General features: G+C 45.5%; 1 protein-coding gene across 4 annotated transcripts in view; it reads right to left on the reverse strand.

Moving 5' to 3' along the window:
* Positions 1-4,668: 4,668 nt before the first annotated feature.
* LOC140393834 (mitogen-activated protein kinase 13-like) overlaps positions 4,669-14,617 on the reverse strand; it is a 106,769-nt gene continuing 96,820 nt past the window's right edge. For all 4 annotated transcript variants that reach the window (XM_072480342.1, XM_072480345.1, XM_072480343.1 and 1 more), the window contains 2 exons: positions 6,358-6,531; positions 4,669-5,996 (listed from right to left, as the gene is read on the reverse strand). In XM_072480342.1, coding sequence (XP_072336443.1) covers positions 5,920-5,996; positions 6,358-6,531 — 251 coding nt within the window. In that variant the 3' untranslated portion in view covers positions 4,669-5,919. The remainder of the gene's footprint in view (positions 5,997-6,357; positions 6,532-14,617) is intronic.

The raw sequence follows: 14,617 nt of genomic DNA on the forward strand, positions 1-14,617 counted from the left end.
AAACAATCCTAATCTACTCAACCTTTCTTCATAGCTAGCACCCTCCATACCAGGCAACATCCTGGTGAACCTCCTCTGCACCCTCTCTAAAGCATCCACATCCTTCTGGTAATATGGCGACCAGAACTGCACGCAGTATTCCAAATGTGGCCTAACCAAAGTCCTATACAACTGTAACATGACCTGCCGACTCTTGTACTCAATACCCCGTCCGATGAAGGCAAGCATGCTGTATACCTTCTTGACCACTCTATCGACCTGCGTTGCCACCTTCAGGGTACAATGGACCTGAACTCCCAGATCTCTCTGCACATCAATTTTCCCCAGGACTCTTCCATTGACCGTATAGTCCTCTCTTGAATTAGATCTTCCAAAATGCATCACCTCGCATTTGCCTGGATTGAACTCCATCTGCCATTTCTCTTCCCAACTCTCCAATCTATTTATATTTTGCTGTATTCTCTGACAGTCCTCCTCGCTATCTGCAACTCCACCAATCTTAGTATCATCTGCAAACTTGCTAATCAGGCCACCTATTCGTCCAGATCATTTATGTATATCACAAACAACAGTGGTCCGAGCACGGATCCCTGTGGAACACCACTAGTCACCTTTCTCCATTTTGAGACACTCCCTTCCACCACTACTCTCTGTCTCCTGTTGCCCAGCCAGTTCTTTATCTATCTAGCTAGTACACCCTGAACCCCATACAACTTAACTTTTTCCATCAACCTGCCATAGGAAACTTTATCAAACGCCTTACTGAAGTCCATGTTTATGACATCTACAGCCCTTCCCTCATCAATTAACTTTGTCACTTCCTCAAAGAATTCTATTAGGTTTGTAAGACATGACCTTCCCTGCACAAAACCATGCTGCCTATCACTGATAAGTCTATTTTCTTCCAAATGTCAATAGATTCTATCCCTCAGTATCTTCTCCAACAGTTTGCCTACCACTGACGTCAAGCTCACAGGTCAATAATTCCCTGGATTATCCCTGCTACCCTTCGTAAACAAAGGGAAAACATTAGCAATTCTCCAGTCCTCCGGGACCTCACCCGTGCTCAAGGATGCTGCAAAGATATCTGTTAAGGCCCCAGCTATTTCTTCCCTCGCTTCCCTCATAAATCTGGGATAGATCCCATCTGGACCTGGGGACTTGTCCACCTTAATCCCTTTTAGAATACCTAAAACTTCCCCCTGCCTTATGCCGACTTGACCTAGAGTATTTAAACATCCATCCTTAGCCTCAACATCCGTCATGTCCCTCTCCTTGGTGAATACCGATGCAAAGTACTCATTCAGAATCTCACCCATTTCCTCTGACTCCACGCATAAATTCCCTCTTTTGTCTTTGAGTGGCCCAATCCTTTCTCTAGTTACCCTCTTGCTCCTTGTATACCAATAAAAGGCTTTGGAATTTTCCTTAACCCTGTTAGCCAAAGATATTTCATGACCCCTTTTAGCCCTCTTTATTGCGCGTTTGAGATTTGTCCTACTTTCCCGATATTCCTCCAAAGCTTCATCAGTTTTAAGTCGCCTAGATCTTATGTGTGCTTCCTTTTTCATCTTAGCTAGTCTCACAATTCCACCCGTCATCCATGGTTCCCTAATCTTGCCATTTGTATCCCTCATTTTTACAGGGACATGTCTGCCCTGCACTCTAATCAACCTTTCCTTAAAAGACTCCCACATTTCAAATGTGGATTTAAACTTAAAGAGCTGCTCCCAATCCACATTCCCTAGCTCCTGCCGAATTTTGTTATTCTTGGCCTTTCCCCAATTTAGCACTCTTTCTTTAGGACCACTCTCGTCTTTGTCCATGAGTATTCTAAAACTTACAGAATTGTGATCACTATTCCCAAAGTAATCACCGACTGAAACTTCAACCACCTGGCCGGGATCATTCCCCAATACCCGGTCCAGTATGGCCCCTTCCCGAGTTGGACTATTTACATACTGCTCTAAAAAACTCTCCTGGATGCTCCTTACAAATTCTGCTCCATCTACACCTTCAACAGTACATGAGTCCCATTCAATGCAGGGGAAGTTGACACCTCCCATCACGACCACCCTATTGCTCCTACATTTTTCTATAATCTGTCTACATATTTGTACCTCTACTTCACGCTCGCTTTTGGGAGGCCTGTAGTAAAGTCCCAACAATGTTACTGCACCCTTCCTATTTCTTAGCTCTACCCTTATTGCCCCAGTGCTTGAATCCTCCATCGTGCCCTCCTTAATCATAGCTGTGATATCATCTCTGACCAGTAATGCAACTCCTCCACCCCTTTTGCCTTCCTCTCTATCCCTCCTGAAGCATCTATACCTTGGGATATTTAGTTGCCAGTCTTGCCCTTCCCTCAACCAAGTCTCCGTAATACCAATAACATCATATTCCCAGGTACTAATCCAAGCCCTAGGTTCATTTGCCTTACCTGCTACACTTCTCGCATTGAAACAAATACACCTCAGACCACCTGTCCCTTTGCGTTCATCATCTCTTCCCTGTCTACTCTTCCCCTTAGTCACATTGAGTTTATTATCTAGTACCTTATTGGCTTTAGTTGCTGCCTCTTTACTGACCTCTAACTTCCTAATCTGGTTACCATCCCCCTGCCACATTAGTTTAAAACCTCCCCAACAGTGTTAGCAAAAGCACCCCCTTGGACATTGGTTCCAGTCCTGCCCAGGTGTAGACCATCCGATTTGTGATGGCCCCACTGCCCCCAGAACCGGTTCCAATGTCGCAAAAATCTGAATCCCTCCCTCCTGCACCATCTCTCAAACCACGTATTCATTCTGACTATTCTTGAATTTCTACTCTGACTGTCTCGTGGTACTGGTAGCAATCCTGAGATTACTACCGTTGAGGTCCTACTTTTTAAACTTATCTCCGAACTCCCTAAATTCTGATTGTAGGACCTCCTCCCGTTTTTTACCTATATCGTTGGTGCCTATATGCACCATGACAACTGGCTGTTCACCCTCCCCCCTCAGTATGTCCTGCAGCCGATCTGAGACATACCTGACCCGTGCACCCGGGAGGCAACATACCATTCGGGAGTCTCGTTTTCGACCACAGAAACGCCTGTCTACTCTCCTTACGCTTGATTCCCCTACGGCTATAGCCATGACAGTCTTTTTCCCGCCCTTCTGTGCAGCAGAGCCAGCCACGGTGCCATGAGCCTGGCTACTACTGCCTTCCCCTGGTGAGTCATCTCCCCCAACAGTATCCAAAACGGTATACCTGTTTTGGAGGGAGATGACCGCAGGGGATACCTGCACTGCTTTCCTGCTCTTTCTCTGCATTTTGGTCACCCATTCCCTGTCTCGCTCACCAACCCTAATCTGCAGTGTGACCAACTCACTGAACGTGCTATCCACGACCTCCTCAGCATCGCGGATGCTCCAAAGTGAGTCCATCCGCAGCTCCAGAAGCTAAGACAAAGCAGACTGACAGTCACCAGGATACGCCCAGCGATCAGGGAACCACCCCTCTATTGGAGGAAAATCGATACAGATGATTGGGAAAGACCTAATTAGTTGAGGCCAAGTTCAAGGCCCGCCCAAAAGCGCGCAAAGCCCTTTTGAGTATAAAAGGTACCCCCAAGGGAGAAACTCCCCCCTTTGGCTTTGGCTCTCACCGAAGAGAGAGACCTGCCTAGCAGCTGCATCAGACCAAGTAAGTCCCAAATCAACGCACACTACGAGATAGACGCTCCTAGTTGCTACCCTGTAAACAGCTCAACCGAGCAACGGCCATTGTTTCTCTGACTGAGTGGGCACCCAAAGCTAAGTATAGGCTTTAGTAATAGTGGTAGTTTAGTTTGTAGAGTTTATGCATGAGTAGATTTGACTGTGTGTAAATAAATGAGCATTGCTTTTGAACTTACTAACTGGTGTATCGAGTCATTGATCAGTATTCGGTTCTGAACCTTGTGGCGGTGTCGAAAGATACCTGGCGACTCTTGAGCAAACATAATTAAACAGAGCCAACCAAAAGTTAGCAACACCATCTGGTCCCCATTTGTGGAGACCAGTATTGAATGGCGCTCACCCGAAGTCTCTGAGGCGAAGGGGATAGATCCCAACTCCTCGGGTGCCTCGAGAAACTGAATATTAGAGTGAGACTAGCTGTGTCGCTCTAATGTGCAGATTTGCCAAAAAAGTGATCCACACTGGGCAGGATTTACATCACATGTCTCGCAGGGTCGAGTTAGATTTCACAAGGCTTTGCAAGCCTCTATTGGAGGAAAATCGACACAGATGATTGGGAAAGACCCAATTGGTTGAGGCCAAGTTCAAGGCCCGCCCAAAAGCAAGCAAAGCCCCATTGAGTATAAAAGGTATCCCACAAGGGAGAAACGCTCTCCTTTGGCGTTCTATCAGCCACGTTGCGCTGTGACATGCTATTTCTCTGGTGCAGCTTCTTGGCCGTTCGATCGTGCCCAACATCTGAATCCATTATTCACACCTTACTTTGCACATTCTCCCTGTGTCTGGATGGGTTCCACAATATAAAGATGAGCAGGGTAGGTGGATTGGCCATGCTAAATTGCCCCTTAATTGGAAAACAATAATTGGGTACTCTAAATTTATTTTTTTAAAAGACCTTACTAAATGACAAGTATTGTCCACAATAAAATATTCATTACAGTCAGTGTTTTAAATTGTTATTCTTTTATGGTCAGTGGAACTTCAAGGCACACAACAAATGATGCACTGTCTCACAATGTTTCCTTGCCCCGGAGGTAATCCTCCTATTTTTAAACGGTATAAATATGCAACAGGTTTTTAATTTATGGAGTGGCCATAAATGGACAACATATTGATCATCTTTTACATAGATGATTTCCAGGATTTTGAAATCCAGGATTTCCTTTTGATTGAAGTGCAAGGGTCCTTCCTGTTTATTCCCATATTTCCCCTTTCTTTTATTTTGTCGTTATCATTTTTGCTCCATGGGTGATTAATGGACATGTATCTTTAGGTCAAGCAGCAGAGAGGAGTGAGGAATTCAGAAGTTACAGAAGAGAACACTCTGCTAGACAAGGACCCACTCCCACTCTCCAGAAAGGAGAGTGTAATGCTGAAACTACAGACACCTGAATAAATCTACAGTAAAAGCCTCGGACAGAAACCAAAGTTTGAAGAGGAGGAAGGTGCTAAAAAAGACAATCTAAAACAAAGACTCTTTTACTTATGATTTTCACCCCTATCCTTCCCTCTGTGTGTGTGTGTGTGTGTGTATAAAGAGGGTGGGGCAAGTTAAAGTGGGGAATTAGGAATTAGATGATAGTTAACTTGTTGTATTTTCTGCATATTTCATTGTAGTTTTAGTTATTAATGAAAAGTAATTGTGTTTACACTTACAAACCAGTGACTGTAATTATTGGGCAGCCAAGTGTCAAAGCCTTTGGGTATTTTTCTCAGAATTATTGGTTAATTCACTTGTGTTGTGACTCTGGGTCAAGTGGGGCTGGAATTGATCGCGCATTAGCCCAAGGTGCCAACTAGAAGTCATTATATAAAGGAAATGTTGGAACTGGGGCAGTATATAATAGACAGCCAAGGCACTGCCACTTATTTTCCACCACCCAATTAAAATCAGCCCTGGAGATGATATAAAGACGCTAACATTTACATACAGTTTTCCTATTAATTACATTCATGTCAATAATTTTATAGAAAGTTACCAGTTGATTTGAGTCATACATAGATACAGTTTGATTTAAGTGATGAACACTTAGAATTGATACAATTCTGTAACTTCTAAACATAAATGTACAATTCCAAAATTTTTGAATTGATAAAAATACTGTAGCCTGAACACACAGAAATGTTAGCATTTTCCTGTTGCATTATTATCTCACAAACTGCAGGTCAGACTATATTGGTAACAGGGTGGCCATAACTATAATGCTGTTTCCATGGGTCTCTTGTGCAAACTTGAAAAAGGAGCAAAGTTCATCACCTCCTGGAATGCATGTCCTAGAAATAACAGTACAATGTTAAATGTCTTTCTCGTGTGCATCGCAAATTTATTTATTTTACATTTATCTAAGCATTTTAAACAGCTTATATATGATCAGAGTCTTGATTGAAGGAAATTGAATATTATGATTAACTATGATCACATATTTGTGCTGTACATAATTACATTTTTCCTTTTTTAACTTTCCATGAACTGATCGGTATCAATCAGTGCATCAGGAAATTACACATGTATCCAGTTTGTTCATTATGTTTGCAATAAGCTAACATTTTAATGTTTGCATTAGAAATACATTGCATTTATAATGTTAAATTAACTTGACATGGGCTAGTTATTAGACATTCTATAATTACTCACTTTTCCACAGATCAACTGACAATTTCAGCTGGTCCAAAGAATCATCAAAAGGCTCAGGTTTAGTCTCTTCTTCTAGATCTCGGAATGGTTCAAAGTAGGGATGACTTAAAGCTTCAGCAGCCGATAAACGTTTGTCCGCATCCAACACTAACATTTTCTCCAGGAGGTCCACAGCTGAGATAAGTAATTGAAATTTATAAAGGAAGGAAAGTTTAAACTCCTTCATCTAAAATTCATATTTAGAAACACATTTATGCAGATTTCATTCACACTTCTATTAACATTTCTATTCTATTTAGCTTTATTCTTCTATAGAAGGAGGTCAACTGCAGTAAGGTCAGTAAAATAAAATGTCTTCCTCAACATCAATTTCACAAGTGGTATGTTGTTAATGGCAGTCGGTTCAATTCAGTTCCTCATTCTTAGAAGGCAGCGCAGTGGTTAGCACGGCTGCCTCACATCACCAGGGACCCGGGTTCAATTCGGCTTTGGGTGACAGTGGAGTTTGCACGTTCCCCCATGTCTACATGGGTTTCCTCTGGCTTCCTCCCACAGTCCAAAGATGTGCAGGTTAGGTGGATTGGTGATGCTAAATTGTCCCTTCGTGTCTAAAGGTTAGGTGGGGTTACAGGGATAGGGTGCGGAAGTGGGCCTAGGTTGGGATGCTCTTTCGGAGGGTTGGTGTGGACCTGATGGGCCGAATGGCCTCCTGCACTGTAGGGATTTTATAATTTGAATGAAGTGGTATAACATTTTCAGGAGGAATAAAGAGTGTTTTTTATTCCTCATGAGATTTTGCACATCTGGTAGATAATCTTTCACTTAGAGATGGCAAGATATAGAGCTTTAAAAATCAATAATTCTGAAAGCATCAAATCCACACAAAAATCATAAATAAAAATTAATAGTCTGATTGGCAACTTAAGAGTTACGTTAGAAATTCAGATGAAACCAAAATTAGCGGGTGGAGCTAAGCCAAAAGCACATTAGTATGAAAATGCCCAAGGCCTCATCCCAATAATGCAAGTGCAGCAGAGCAGAAACTCGGTCTATCCTTATCCAAGGCCAGATATCCCATCCTGAATTTTGGGGATTAAGTCATCTGCCTTGTGAGGCGAGCAGCTGGTTGCTGAAAGTGTGTATCAGTGGTTGCTGCTGTGCCCATGATTATTTTCGCTTCTAATGGAGTGCAAAGTCCTCCCTAGGTCCAATTTGTTTTCTAATGCCACTGAAGCAACTAAATGTGAGAAGGGGCGGGATTCTTCGACCCCCGCCGGGTCGGAGAATCCCCGGGGGATGGCGGGAATCCTGCCCCGCCACTCCGACGCCGGCTGTCGTATTCTCCGGCGCCAGTTTTCGGGCGTGGGCAGGGATCACGCCGCGCATGTCGGGGGCCGTTGGCAGCGGCCCCCCCAGCAATTCTCCGGGCCCCGATGGGCAGAGTGGCCGTCGGTTTCTGGCCAGTCCCGCCGGCATTGATTGGCCATGGTCCCACACTGCGGTACCTGGCAGGTAAGTTGGCTGGTGCGGTCCTCGGGGGGGGGGGGCGTGCGGGGATCCGACCCCGGGGTGGGCCCCCACGGTGGCCTGGCCCGCGATCGGGGCCCACCGATCTGCGGGCGGGTCTGTGCCGTGGGGGCACACCTTCCTTCCGCACCGGCCCCTTTAGGGCTCCGCCATGGCTGGCGCGGAGAAGACACGGGGGGGTTGATCTGCGCATGCGCTAGAATATGCTGGTCGATCTACGCATGCGCTGAACCACGCCAGCAGGTCTGCACATGCGCTAACATGCGCAGTCTCTTTGGCGCCGGCTGGCACGGCGCCAACCCCCCGGCGCTGGCCTAGCCCCCAGAAGTGCGGAGAATTCCGCAACTTCCAGTCGACCCGATGCTGGAGTGGTTCACGCCGTTTTTTACGCTGGCGTCGGGCCATCGCGCGGATTCAGAGAATCCCGCCTAAGGTATTTACCCCCTCCAGGACTGAGTACTGTAGGAAAGCTAATCATATATAAAGAAATAATTCCTGGTCTCAACTAGTTTGTTCCACTGAGACATTAAGGGCATAAAGCAACAAATTTCTTCAGAGAACTCTTGTGTAAGACAGTAACTACATTGGTCCTCCTACACCAACAAGTATGGGGATGGGTGAAAGATCTGCCCATGACCCTTCAGCCTTAAAGTTAAAAACCCAACCTAATTGAGGTGGAGTCCTTAGCCTATACAGAGCATGTCTTCTCCACAAATTTCCAATCATTGTTTGAATGATAAACTGTGATTTGTTAAATTTAACAATAGGAGGGGGAAATATATTTAACCAGAAATGTGCTGTTCTACTAACTTTTTTTGTGGGGTGGGGAGAAGAGAGAGGAAGTATGATATTCAATATCCCATGACCAGTTGTGAGATTAGGAAATTTCATTATTTTGAATCTAATTTTGGTGGGACAACATGAGAGTCTGAAGCCATGTGCAGTTAGACAATCTCATATCTTTAAAAAACGTGAGAATCTCATAACCTAATTGGTTTTTAAAAATGTTTAGAGTACCCAATTCATTTTTCCAATTATGGGGCAATTTGACGTGGCCAACCCACCTATCCTGCACATTTTTGGGTTGTGGGGGTGAAACCCACGCAAACACAGGGAGACTGTGCAAACTCCACACGGACAGTGACTCTGAGCCGGGATCGAACCTGGCACCTCGGCGCCGTGAGGCAGCAGTGCTAACCACTGTGCCACCGTGCTGCCCCCATAACCTAATTGTTTAATCCAGGATACTAGTAAAAGATAGATCGGTTGATTTACAGTTTTGCTATCCTCGGTAGATTGACATTTTAGGACTGACAAAGTTGTGACTTGTAAATAGCTAATGTTTCCCATGTCATGTATTGCCTGCTTGGCATAATATCCATGTGTTTCTCCTTGTCAGCCTGTTAATTCTATAGTTCAATGGGACAGTGAATGAATGGATTTCTGCTCAACTGGTATTCAGGAACAGAAAGGTTGCTGGTTTCAGATGTGTACATACAAGTGGTTCCCCAACAAAGATACCATCAATATGAATGGATGGTCTAACTCGGGGCTTCCCAAACTGTGGGTCATGGCCAGAGTGCAGTCGCGGTACAAGTATTTTGGGGTGGTGAGCTCTTACGTAGCAATGGTAGTTGTGGAGCGGAGACTATTGGCGTGATCTGCTGGCCATGTTGCACTCCCATTCGGGTGCACCGGGGGGGGGGGGGGTGGGGGGTGGCAGGCAGATGCCGGGAGAGGCCTCTTCCAGGATCTATCCGGCTCGCCACACCTCACGAGATCTAATGGGATCTCGCGAGACATCGCAATCTGGATCCTGCCCATTGTGGTTGGGATCAGTATTTGGCAAATCTGTAAATTAGAGTGAGCAGCTAGTCTCACTCTAATATGCATATCACCTGATCTATCCGCGGTGTTGGGTTTTAACCCCTTTGCCTCGGAGACCTTAGCAGAGCGCTGTTCAGTACTGGGCCCCACAAACGGGAACCAGGCGGAACAGCAATTGGGGGGGGGTGTCCTCCCATGGGATTGGAGGCCCTCTGGTGGTTGGCCTCCATGCAGGGTAGCACCCTGGCCTTGCTGGTGCCACCTGGGCACCTCGGCACTGCAAGCCTGGCAGCACAATCTGGGCGCCAGCCTGTCACTGCCAAGGTGCCCAGGTGGCACTGCCAGGCTGGCTGGGGTTCGCATCAGGGGCGGTGATCGAGAGATCAGGTACCATTTAAAAATGGTATCTCACTCTCCTCCTCCTCTATACTGAGGATTTCTGACGAGTGGAGCTCTTCAGTGCAGGAAATTGGACTAAGTGTGGCCTCGGCGGCCCATTCCCCACTGAAGTCCTGGATTGCAAAAGAGTCCGGTTTGATAGCATAATCTTTCCCGTCGATACGGGACTCTGCTGCAATTCGATTCGATTGTGCCCAAGATTTGACAATCCTGGGATCGGCTGCAAGGCGTCTTTATATATACATGATTTATTTTTTGGTGGACATACTGATGAAGTGAAACTCAATCTTCATCACCAGAGCTTGCAAGATAGTCGAGGTCCTTTTTCAGGTTTCTTTTGTGCCTGTCCTTTTTCAAATCAACAATGTCCCCTTAAACACCGCAATACTGGGGTCACACCAAGTATGAAGCATTAAAATGAAAAAGTGGTCACAAAGAGTGGCACTGTAGCACAGTGGTTAGCACTGTTGCTTCACAGCGCCAAGGTCCCAGGTTAGATTTCAGGCTTGGGTTACTGTCTGTGTGGAGTTCTCCCCGTGTCTGCGTGGGTTTCCTCCGGGTGCTCCAGTTTCCTCCCCCAAGTCCTGAAAGACGTGCTGTTAGGTAATTTGAACATTCTGAATCCCTCCATGTACCCGAACAGGCGCCGGAATGTGGCGTCTAGGGGCTTTTCACGGTAACTTCATTGCTGTGTTAATGTAAGCCTACTTGTGACAATAAAGATTATTATTATTATCAGGAAAAATTGAGAAGCACTGGTCTAATTCAAGTAATAACATAAATAAGTAAACAGTATCTTAAATTACAGTGGTCAGATTAACTTGACGGAAGCTATCAATCTAATTTTGCATTGTACGTTCTATTTATGCTTCTTTCCAGGGTCTACACAATGGAGGTCAAAACTTAGATGCAGCATGATAAATGATCACATGCATCCATTGGCTGTCTGAAAACTAACAAGGAGAAAGGGAGCTTAAACTTGTGATGCATCTCCTTCAAACAGTTAAATGAAGGCTGTAAACTCTGGTGTTGCACACAAGTGTCAAATACTCTTCTGCACTTGATGCAAAGGAGCACATACCACAGCAAGCACTCAACTAAGTGACTATAATTCAGAGCTTCCATTTGACCTGAAATTTAAGATTTTACTCTGCAAGCGGTTTAATTTTCTCAGCTGGAGTGAAAAATATAAATAGGTAAAACACTTTGTCAACAAAATGAATGCAAATAACAAACCAAATTCAGTAAAGCTTGATAATTCTACAAAATCAATTCCTATGCAGTTGTGGCAGTGGACTGTTTGGAATGTCAGGAATGTTCTGAGGAGCTGCCCGAGGTCACAGTAAGTTACAAGGATAATTTAAATACAGGTCTGAATCACCATGAAGCAGATTGATGCCAAAGATGAATAACCAGCAGATTAATGGAAAAACGTATTCCTTTTTTGATCTTAAACTGGTTAAATCTTTGAAAGCATCTTCAAGAAAATAGTAAATTCTCATATTCACTCTATTTAGAGGATATTGCTTTGTGCCGTTGATATGCCACTGATTGCTCAGTGTTTTGTTTTTAACCATCAGTCAGCTATTTGAAAACTCAATGAAACAGAGAAAAAACAAGACATTATTATCACAACTGAGTTTTGAACATCGATAGCTTTATAGTAGTTTTACGTCTATAGGAATGAGAGCACCCAAACATGATGAATTGGAGCTATCCTGATGTCACACTACCCAACAGACTGACGTTACACAATTCCATGTTTGAACAACGCAAGTCCTGCCTGTATTGTCCACTCAAAAAAGGAAACAATAAACAGCAAGACGGGCCTGCAGTAGCATTACCAAAGGGTCAAGCACTCTGATTGCAGGCAAGTTAGATTTTTGGAAAGTGGTCTATTATTTTTGGAGATGTTTTGGTAAATTGCTGGAAAATGCTGCCACATACTTACAGTGTCAGAAGGGGAAGTAGTTGATCTGTCCACACAAATACTACAACAGGAATGGGGATAACAGTAGTAGTGCATCTGGATCAGGAGCATGACACACAAATGGAGCAAAGGCTGGGGAGCTCGCAAGCTTCATAAGTTGGAGCCTGAAGCCTCCGTGCTCCTTGACAGACAGGAGGCTACCCGGCAGACCAGCCAATGCACTGAGTAGTTCATGGTACATGCCTGTCATGATATGCACTCATGCACATAATGAGATACAGACAGGCAGTGACAGACACACAGGACAGAACACAACCAATCACCAGGCAGAACACTACAAGGTGGTTTCCCACTATAAAACACACGAGGCATCAACACTCTGCCTCTTTCCCACTGGTGACAACTGGAGTGACAGTCAGGGTGTATATATCAGTTAGCACCTTCTACACGTGGCTCAGAGCTAGTCTGGTCTAGTTAGTTATAGTAAGCACGCTTAGATTAGAAGAGTGTCAAACCCACGGCGAACTGGGTGCACTGCTTAACAAGTTCAATAAAGTTATTGAACCAACACCAAAGTTTAGAGTCTACTTTCAAGTACAACTGCATCCAGTTGCAGTCTGTGTTACCCCTGGGTGATTAACACGACATGGTACCAGTAGTCTACTATCTCGAAGTGGTTTACCTCGAGTGATTCCGTGATGACCAGCAAGTGCCTTCCAGGGGAATGGAGAAGGTCCAGCCCCCTCCACAGCTAAGGATCTTCGGCAATCTCGGTGCCAACTGGCGGGTCTTCAAGCAGAGGTTCCTTCTCTACATTGAGGCCTCAGACCGCGAGGATGCGTCCGATGCCAGAAAATCACGCTGCTCCTATCAACTGCGGGGGACCAAGCCATCCAGATTTTCAACTCCCTTAATTTTACCATGGCCAGGACAAGACCAAATTGGAGAAGTTCAACAGTCACTGTGAAGTCGAACCAAACGAGAACTTTGAGCGCTATATCTTCCAGCAACACCTTCAGGGTAAGGATGAACCGTTCCAATCCTTTCTAACTCATCTCCGTATATTAGCGCAGACCTGCAATTATGGTGCAACCGCTGATTCCATGATCAGGGATCAGATCGTGTTTGGGGTGCACTCCGATTCCTTGTGGGAGCAACTCCTCAAAATTTAGCCCATGACCCTGCCAGTTGCAATCGAGACGGTAAAGTGCATGAACAGGCGAGAAATCAGTACTCAGAAAATCAGAAAAAATTGCCTCCCACGAGGCAGGGAGTGTACATGCCATCGCCCGGATGCAGCGCCTCAGTATCGATGAAAGCAGCCATTTCACGTGCTTTTCTCGGGGCCCCATGCATGCGCGATATGAACGGGAGAACGAAGTGGCCGAAAACCAGGTGCGAACGTCAGCTGACTGCACTGCGCATGTGCGACGACGCACGGAACGTAATGACGTCAACGTCATGACTTGCCCGAACTGCGGCACCGCCCACTTAAAGCGACAGTGCCCTGCAAAAGGCAGGCGATTGGTTAAATTGCGGGAAGCCTGGACATTATGCAGCCTTGTGCAGGTCTGCACCACCAGTCAAGGGCCAGCGATCCCAATTCCAACACAAGCACGTTCGATGTGTACAGCAAGGTTTACTGGATTCTGATCCTGGTAGCACCACGGATCCAGAGGACGACTGCCTGGAGTCCCCCTATAGTGTGGGCATCATCACTACATGTGAGTATGCCTCTTCAAATTCAGCAAGACGCCTATCTATCCTCAATGTGGATTCCGCGGACGAATGGCGTGCTGTCATACAAGTTAATCAATGCAGCATCCAGTTCAAGCTGGACACTGGTGCTTCTGCCAATCTCATCTCTCAAGGTGATTTTGACTGCATTAAAAAGCAACCTAAAATTCTTCTGCCAGCCTGCCAGCTCCTCGATTATAATGGCAATGCCATAACTGCACTAGGATCTTGTCATCTATTCGTCTCCAACAAGACCATCAATGCCACACTGCAATTCAAAATCGTCAAGCCTGATAAGGCATCCCTGTTCGGTGCCCATGCATGCAAGCTACTCAACCTCGTACAGCGAGTCCATGCCATGTCTTCTTCCAATGTGGATCTTCAGGCTGACATTGATGACATCCTTGCTCAATATCCAGATGTGTTTGATGGAATGGGCACTCTGCCATACTGCTACAAGATCCTACTCAGGCCTGATGCCACACCTGTAAACCATGCACCACGCCGGTTGCCGGCTCCTCTGAAGAAATGTTTAAAGGCACAGCTGCGGGAGCTCCAAGACCAAGGCATCATTTCCAAAGTGACGGAACCGACTGACTGGGTCAGCTCGATGGCCTGTGTGAAGAAGCCCTCAGGAGAGTTGCGGATATGCATAGATCCCAAAGATCTTAACCAGAACATAATGCGGGAACACTACACGATCCCGAAGCAGGAGGAACTGACCAGTGAGATGGCACATGCCAAATTCTTCACGAAGCTAGCTGTATCGCGTGGTTTCTGGCAGATACAACTGGATGAGTCCAGCAGGAAGCTCTGCACATTCAACACACCATTTGGCAG

Source organism: Scyliorhinus torazame, chromosome 17 (genome assembly GCF_047496885.1).
Source record: "Scyliorhinus torazame isolate Kashiwa2021f chromosome 17, sScyTor2.1, whole genome shotgun sequence".
Lineage (NCBI taxonomy): Eukaryota > Metazoa > Chordata > Chondrichthyes > Carcharhiniformes > Scyliorhinidae > Scyliorhinus > Scyliorhinus torazame.